The 9,038-nt window shown below is 43.1% G+C and overlaps 1 protein-coding gene across 1 annotated transcript in view; it reads right to left on the reverse strand.

Moving 5' to 3' along the window:
* The window catches only part of runx1t1 (RUNX1 partner transcriptional co-repressor 1), a 55,963-nt gene extending 50,421 nt beyond the window's left edge, over positions 1-5,542 (reverse strand). Inside the window, exon 1 of the mRNA XM_061092907.1 lies at positions 5,480-5,542. Coding sequence (XP_060948890.1) covers positions 5,480-5,507 — 28 coding nt within the window. The 5' untranslated portion in view covers positions 5,508-5,542. The remainder of the gene's footprint in view (positions 1-5,479) is intronic.
* Between the last annotated feature and the right edge of the window lie 3,496 nt (positions 5,543-9,038).

Here is a 9,038-nt window from a genome sequence, read left to right on the forward strand (position 1 = left end):
AAAACAAAAGCTATTAGAAATGGCAGTGCAGTAATCTCCTTCCACATACGCCCACACACATGTACACACTTTTTCTTTTCACACCAACCTTTACAAAATACAAGTAAACACACACGCCCACACACACACACAGACACACACACCATCTAGTCTTTAAATGTAAATTAGCTGACAGGTGAATATCGAGGAGGTGAGCGATAAGGAGAAACATCTTCACTCAGCCACATTATCACCGGTCCGCATCACTCAGAATCTTCTATTCAATATCGTTACCTTTGGCGGAGTGGAGGGAGAAATACACTTTTGTGTGTGTGTGTGTGTGTGTGTCCTTTTGTATTCTTTAAGACATACTGTATAGACACCTGCGTGTGCACTCTCACACACACGCACACACACAGGCTGCAGTCAGAGAATCACATCCAGTGGCTTATCTTTTGGAATAAGAAAAGGGGCTTGTCAGGATGGCACATTGTGTGGGCGTGTGTGAGTGTGTGTGTGTGTGTGTATGTGTGTGTGTACGTGTGCGAGGGGAAGGCAATGTGCATTAGGGCGATTACAATATCAGCCGACTCCAGATGGAGGCAGGAAAATAAACAGTGGGAGAAAGAGAGAGCGAGAGGACAGACATCATGAGAAGAGGCCTAAGAGAGAGATTCTTTGTGTGTGTGTGTGTGAGTGTGTGTTTCTGTCTGTGTGGCAGTCTGCCTGTGCGTGATACAGTTAGAGAAAGTGGAGTTAATTAGCAACTCAATCCCAGTCTATATACAGAGGACTATGAGGGCAGAGAGTGTGTGTTTGTGTTGCCCTGCACAGGTCTATCAGTGTGTGTTTTAGCCCAGCAAACACTGAGCGCTCTCACACACAGTTTCGCCGTTTACCTCAACAACGACCAACCTGTATTTCCCAGCTGTCCGTCTTTTGGACGCCGCTTGTACAGCTGTCGCTACGTCACCGAAGAAGACGGAGGATGAGGAAGTTGCATTCGGTCGCATTTCTATCAAGGTGATTTCCCGTTCGCTAAACGGCTTGAGGTGAAGAATCCCGCAAAAACGAATTTACGGCGTCCATGAAACGTGATGAATTGACCGACTCTGCCCTGTTGGCCTCCTCTTCAGTTGCCCTATAAGTCTCATGTTATCTGGAGTAAAAAAACACGAACAAGGCCAATAAAAATCGGTTTGTGGTGCTCGCTGTTGACTTTGACATTAAATAAGCCGCCGTAAAGGCCAACTCACGGCTACAATAAAGCGAAGACCTCTTGCCTTTGTGGGCATGGGAGGGCGCGCACAGACACACAAATGCATACGCAGAAAAACACACACACACACACACATTTACCTGCAAGTCCTTTTATAACACTGCTGCTCTTTCATGGGTGATGAAATTCAATAAGCAGTGAAGAGAACTGCCCTCTCGCTGATAACCATCAATGGGCCCATCGATCTACAAGGGCAATGTGTGTGTGTGTGTGTGTATGTGCACGCACCCACCCACACATACACCAACACACCCACACACACACACACACATGCACTCTGATTCCATCTATAATTCACTCTGGGACTTGGTAACAGACGGCTCTGAATAATCAGAACAGATCTATACATCTTGAAGGAGTGCACGGAACAGTGGTTTTAGTATCCACTTCTACAGCTTATACTTGCCCTCTGACTGCACGTCTTCAAACAAAACACCCCCTCCCCCCCATCTTTATCTTCATATATCACAGTTCAGTTATTGCGGCCGATGTGTTTGAATGATTAATACGTTGAGCTTCACAAAAGGAGTCAGCAACAAACCCTCCGAGCAGCAATCAAACCCAGGATTTGCAGAAAAAAATGGAAAGCCAAACTGTCAACTCTGAAGAATTTATGGCTTTTCCAATAGCGTCGCCATTTGGGCTGCAACTTATTAGTTATCTCTGGAAAAACATGTTGTGTTTTTATCTGTTTGTGTTTGTTTATTAGCAGGATTACGCAAAAAATACAGGTCGGAATACCAGGGAACTGGAATGATTGGGTATCAGGGAAAAAGCCATTGGTGCTGATTTGGAACAGGGGACAGATCCAGGAGTATATTTTTTATTTATATATTTTTTTACTTTCTTAAACATTTCCATCATCATTGATTTGTCAGTAAAAAATTCAGAGATCCCGATGAAAAAAATCAGACGAGGACTGATATTTATGATTTTAAATGCAATGTTGGGTTTTTCATTCTCAAATTATCTATTGATGATTTAATTTTTTCGATCAATCGTGTTGTTTAAAAGTATTGAACCTTTTCATCTGTACTGTTCATCGTACAGTACAATATTTTGTATTTTTTCTCATTAAAAAAGACTGAAACCTATAAATCAATTATGAAACATTATGAAATCCGTTTGTGATTAATTGACTAATCTATAACAGCCCTATAGCCAGTCCATTAATGAAGTAGCTAGTTTCTGCAGAAGCACAACAAGGCAGGAAGAACATGCCAAAAAAGATGCATCTACTGCTCAACCTGTTCAAGAAGCCAAATGAGCCCATTGGAACAACACAGGACATTTGCAGGTGCACCAGCCAATACTGAGCCATTAACATAAACAGGCTTCTGCTGGGAGAATAGTTCATATGCTAAGAGAAAGTAAAACCTTCCAGCTGATGCAGAAATACACAAGGGGCCTCCACAGTGTAGCCGGCATATTAACTCTGTTGAGTCATCATCACTTGTGCACCATATAGCAAATCTGGACTGCATCCAAACGGCCGTGTGTCACACTTAAAAGAAGTGCTCCGTAATTGAATCACAGCGGCTCAGTGTGACTGTGCTAAAGGGGAAATCAGCAGTTTCCCCTCTGAAGGAAATGAAAGCTGTGTTTAGATGCACTATAAACCACTAGCAAGCTACGCGCTGTGGTTAACATCAAAAAGCATGGAAGAAGGGGGGGAAAAAATGCAGATAATGAAAGCAAAGTGATGGTATATATAAAAACCACATCGTGTGCTCGAACTGCGTGCACTCTTCCAGCCGGCCAACTAGCAGTGTGTGTAGTGTTTGTGTGCAGGTGAGAATAAAATCAGTGTCATCAGGTTTGCATGGCCACGTCCATGTGTGTGTGTGTGTGTGTGTGTGCAAGCGGCGGTCGGATGCATTTAACCCTATAGCCCGGGAGGCGGGGGGGTGAGAGGGTGGGGAGGGGGAACAGGTGTGAGGCAGGCTGGTGGCTGCAGGCAGATGGCCCCTGGAAGTGACGGCTGATTCTGCAGAGCCCGGACCACGGTTAGCGGCTAATGTTAATACGAGCCTGTTTATACACACACATACACACACACACACACACACACACACACACACACACACACACACACACACACACACACACACACACACACACACACACACACACACACACACACACACACACACACAAACTGATAACCTGCAAACAGCACTTATCATTTACTCTCCCCTCATCACCAGCTTTGTTTACCTTTCATTTACTCCTTCTCTCTCTCTCTCTCTCTCTCTCTCTCTCTCTCTCTCTCTCTCTCTCTCTCTCTCTCTCTCTCTCTCTCTCTCTCTCTCTGTCTCCCTCTCTCTCTTTATCTCTGTAAACACACACACTCCAGGTAATGGTGTTTTCAGTCAAGTCACTTCTTTAATGGAAGTCCCAGTGGTTAAAGAATGGGGGAAAAAAAACAACAGATGACACAGTAAATGATGGCCGGGGTAAACAATTTGAATAGTGTGACCACAGCAGTAAATAAAAAATAACAATAAATACTTGAGAATAATAAGCTTGATAATATTGCATTTACTTTTATATCACCATGTATCCATGATGACAGCCCAGTAAAAACACTTCTTAGTTTTCTTGTTGATGTATCAATGCAAAATGCTGGTAAACAATCCCCCTCCATCCACATTTAACACAGCAAAGTCAACATCAGCAGCGGCTCCAGCTTTTGAGAGGAGTTAACAATCGCCCTCTTGGCTTTGCATGGGACTATTTGGCATGCGTCAAAAATGTCCAAAGCCCCTGCGTGTTTCCAGGAGATATTTTCCTCCTCCTCCTCTATAGTCAGAGCCGTGAGAACTGTAGGGCATCGGCAGCCTTGTGTCCCAGCAGCCTGCCTCCCTCTAACCCGCACGTCTGCTCTTTTCCCAGTCGGGTGAAAACATTCCCACTGGAGTAAAATATAGCCCAAACCCTTTAATTTCAATCCTACGCCACTCCATTAAAAAAAGAGATTCAGATTTCTGCCTTCTTTTTTTTTTGTGTGTGTGCTTTAGGTTGTGTGATGATGACAAAGTCACAGCGGGTGGAGCTGGAAACTTCATATGGATTTGAGAAGATGCATTTGACAGTTGTAACAGAGTCTCTGGAGGATGTTTTCAAATGCAAACTCAGAAAGGCAAAGTCTCTCTCTGTAAATGCTTTCCAGGATGCCCGAGCACGCAGAGAGGAGAGGAGAGGAAGGAGAGGAGAGAGGGGAGAGAGGAGAGGAGGAGGATAGAGGTGAATAGAGGAGGATAGAGGAGGCTTTCCACAAACACAGACAGAATAACAAAGTCGCTTCATTCAACAATATTTCCACCAACCTTCAAACATCTTCAACAGCAATGTGTTGAAGAACTATGATGAAATAGATAATATTTTTTCCTTTTAAGAACTATACTGAGAATCTATCTTCAGATTTTGGTTTATTCTCTTCATTCACGTTCACCCTCTGCTATTTTCATTTTTTCCCAGCTGCTGTAAAGTGTGTACTTCCCTTTTAAGAGAACAAACTTGACCAGTGAGTTGCCTGTTGCCTGAGAACAACCCTTCGTCCTGGATTCAAGCTCATGAATTGATGTGTGCTCTTTATGGGGACAGCTGTGACTCCACGTCTATATCTCAACAGACTCAACCAGTCATTTGTGTAAAGGGAATAGTTTTGTTTTTTCAAATCACAAAAATGACTCGATTCTTCGAAAAATATCCCCAGATACAAGAACTGGTGAAATGGTTAAGTTGAGAATTACATTTTTCTGTAGAGAGTTTTAAGGGAAATGGGTGTTAAATCTGTAAAGTTTGGGATATTTAGACAATCTACACTTAAAATGTCTTTCATGACAAATGAGCTCACTGTTCATTTCCCATTAGAATAGAACGTGTCCGTGACCATAACACACAGTCACGCACAGACACATTGTTCACTCCCGCAACTTGTCCCCTCAGACAATAGAAATCAAATGAAATGTTTCTACTTCTGTAAAATATTGAAAAGAAAATAGTCAAACGTGATGACCGGCTTTGATTCAACACGGTCTCGGACTTTAACTCTCCAGCTCGATAAATCACCATATAGGGGCACAAATCACCAAAACGCTACATTCTGCCACGGATCAACAGCTATTTGCTTAAATGTGGCACCGATTTCTGTGCGTGAGAACAAAACACAACTGGGGGGAAAAAACAACACAACCCACAAAGCGAGAGAGCACTTACACTGAAAGGAGGCAGAAATTCCCACCATGCGGTACGTTGATGGGAGAGGGCTCAATAATTCCCAGTCCCCCAGATTACGCGCACGGTGCCCGCGATGATCCGCCGGAGTCCACGGGGCTGAGGCGGCGTATACTTCCAGCGGCTCGGGGAAAAAGGTGGTTCCAAACTCCGACCAAAAGAAGAAGAAGGGCAGCTCACGACGAGGCTCGTGGTGAGTGTGAAGAAGAGGAGGAGAAGAAGCCCGGAGTCTCGTCAAAAAGCGCAGAGGCTGAGGAGGAGGAGGAGGAGGAGAGAGGAGAAAGAGATGGAGAGGAGAGGATGCAGCGGTGCGCAAAAGCCTCCTCTGGTTCGCTCTTTACGCGTCTTGGCTCTCTGCTCCAGAATCCTCCAAAAACGTCGAGTCGCTTCGGATCGTGTGGAAATCGTTGTTGTTTTTTGTTGAAAAAGGTGAGAAAACAGGTCTCGCTCAGACCCTCGGTTTGCTCAGGGGCTCTCCCGGGTTTCTGCTTCTCTCCGCTGGCGAGGGGAAGAGGAGTAGCGGCGCTCTGCCTCCAGTCGGCGGTGCGCAGCAGAGCCAGGTGGCGGTGGGCGGGACTGAAGCTGAGGAAGAGGAGGAGGAGGAGGAGGAGAGTGGGCAGCAGCAGCATCTGTGTGTCCTAAAACAGGTTGGAAAAAAAAGCAGGGTCAGGTCAAGTCGAAGTGTTTTCAACTGCGCCAGTGGCTCCCGAAGCTTTTTCACGCCAAGGGCTGTCAGGGAGATTCCTCCCCAAGGTTCTTCTTTACCCAAGGGCGCCAGAGAATGTGAGTACGAGTCAAACAGTAGCCTAGGTTGGTCAAGAAATAATTAACACACTTTTAAGCTCCATCCTGAAATCCTAAAATGTCCACATGTGCAGTAGAAAGCGTCACTGCTTCTGTGGTATTCTCAGTGGTGGGAAGTAACGAAGTACAAATACTTCGTTGCTGTACTTAAGTCGATTTTTCACATATCTGTACTTTACTTGAGTATTTATTTTCCTGACTACTTTTTACTTTTACTCGTTACATTTGAACACCAATTTCTGCACTTTCTACTTCTTACATTCTCAAAACTGTCTCGTTACTTGAGCAGCAGAGGTTAGCGCAACACGGGCTTTACGCACTAGTCCATTACTATTTGAGATATAATATATATTTTTTTTTTATATCATTTTTTTTCATTTTTTTTCTCAAGGAACAGTACAACAACAGTTCCATTTAAAGACGTTATGGCGGAACGGAACGGAAACGCAACAGGAAGTCGCCAATCTTTGATATTACACGTTCAATCACGTTCGATCATATCAACTTGAAATGACGTCTAAGACCTACTATAAAAAGCACTTTGCATTTTTAATTTTGGTACTTGTACTTTTACTTTTGATACTAAATTTCAAACCAGATACTTTTGATACTTAAGTACATTTAATATGAGCTACTTTAAGACTTTTACTCAAGTCATTTTCTGACGGGAGACTTTTACTTTTACCGAAGTCACTTTTAGGTAAGATATCTGTACTTTTACTCAAGTATGGCTTTCAAGTACTTTATACACCACTGGGTATTCTGTGATGTTTTTCCTGTGTTGGAGAAAAATATTTTGTTGTCGGCCAAAAAAAGGGAATGCAGAATTTAAAATTCAGATCAAATGAGGCTTAAGAAGTCGGACTCAGACCAGGTCAGAGGTCATGTGTCAGTTAAACCTCTTTAACACTAAAGTGAGCCGGTACACACTCCTTTTCCAATAGAGCCCTTCCTGTTTAGTCCCCTGGTGTGTGTCTGTGTTTAAGGGTTAAGGGTAGTCTTTATTGTCCCAGAGGGGCAATTTGGTTTGCAAACAACACACAACCAACGCACAACCCATACACATCACATCAGTACATGAAATATGCATCGTGTTCGACGTCACAAACGGACCGAAAGGCGAAGCGCTCTCATCTCGCTGTCTTGCCAAATTCACCCTGGTGTCAAGTTTCCATCACCGCAGATCGGAGCCGGAGCCGATTTAAATCTTTTGACCCGGGAGTGAATCCATTTCTATTGCAGACAAAAGCCAGATGTTCTTGGAGGTTAGTAGTTGTGTTTTTAATCAGTGGAAAAGGGACTTCAGTCTTCTCACAACAAGTCGTCCAACCTGACTAAGAACAGAGAGATAGCTTGTCTCTGACCCATGTAGGAAGGTCTCCTGAAATAGCATCCATCTGTGTCGTGGTCACATTGTGCTCATTGTTATGATTTCGGGTTAAGGTTAGGTTTGGTTATGGTTGTGTTATGTTTAGGCTCAAAAGTATTTAAGGTTTAGGAAAAGTTTGCGGTTTGGGTTCAAATAACGGCTTCCTTAAGGTTAGAGGACGTTTATAGCATTGGTTACAACAAACAGGAGGTTAAGGTGGAATGTTGAGGAATCCAAGAAACAACAAAAACTATGGGTTTCAAATGGGAAACTAACAGAAAGTGTTTGGTGTGAAAGTCCTGTTGCCTGTGGATCCGTCCAAGTCTCATTTGACTTTGACTTCAATATCCTGTTGGCAACACTACCTTCACTGCAGATGAGTAAGAAAACACTAGATTCAATTTCCATCTACTCTCTTTAATACTGAGTTTAAATCTGCGTTTACAAAAAACTGGATTGAAACAGCTGAAGTTTAAAATGAAAATAATTGGAATAAGCAAAAAGCTTTTTGATGTAGAAAAGTTGGTGCGTTGATTAAACGGATTCCAAACAAAATGCAAAGGCAATAGGCTTAGTTACTAAATAATGCATGACTTTAACATATGAAAGCATTAGATCATGTATACATGAAACAAACATAAACAGCCTATATCCATTATTTATTGATGGTTTGTGTTTAAGGTTTGACTCATGCTCTTCCAGTTGCATCATCTCACTGCACCATGTTCTTCTGTTCTCTACAGTTTAACGGCACCGATATGCACAAGCAAATGCTTATGTCAATAGGCCCAGGTTCAAAATTTCATATACGAGTATAGTTTATGGAAACACACGTACCTTTTCTCTTGACAGTTTTCTGGAAATTGTGTTACAAAAATTGAACTACATTCGTATGGAAACTTGGCAACACAACGTCCAACTTTGGAAAGAAGCCACTTGACTCGTCTTTCTCTGGCAGATGAAGCCTCCTGTTTGCTTCAGATACACATTTTTGCACAAATAAGAGCCATAAAGTTGGGGCATAGTGACATAGAAAAGTCGTACTTGTCCTCATATATCACATTAAACCTGCTTGATAAGAGTTTCTGTTTGTGGCCAGTATGGAAATGAGCAACAAACAATGAGTTTTAAAACTAACTTGAAAAGAATTGGACCTCGTTATCCATCCACATTGAATCAACTATTTCTTTTAGTTTTGTTTATTTTGAGTTGGGATCCAGTGGCGTGTCCTCGTGCTCCTCGGACTCGACTTTGAGAACCACTTGCACAGACAGCAGCTGAGTGTCAGGGACAGGAACCAGCCAGTTGAGAGCTGGAGGAGCCGGTTGGCTGTTGTGTGTGTGTTTGTGTGTGTGCGGGTGTGTGTGC

Source organism: Limanda limanda, chromosome 19, assembly GCF_963576545.1.
Source record: "Limanda limanda chromosome 19, fLimLim1.1, whole genome shotgun sequence".
NCBI lineage: Eukaryota > Metazoa > Chordata > Actinopteri > Pleuronectiformes > Pleuronectidae > Limanda > Limanda limanda.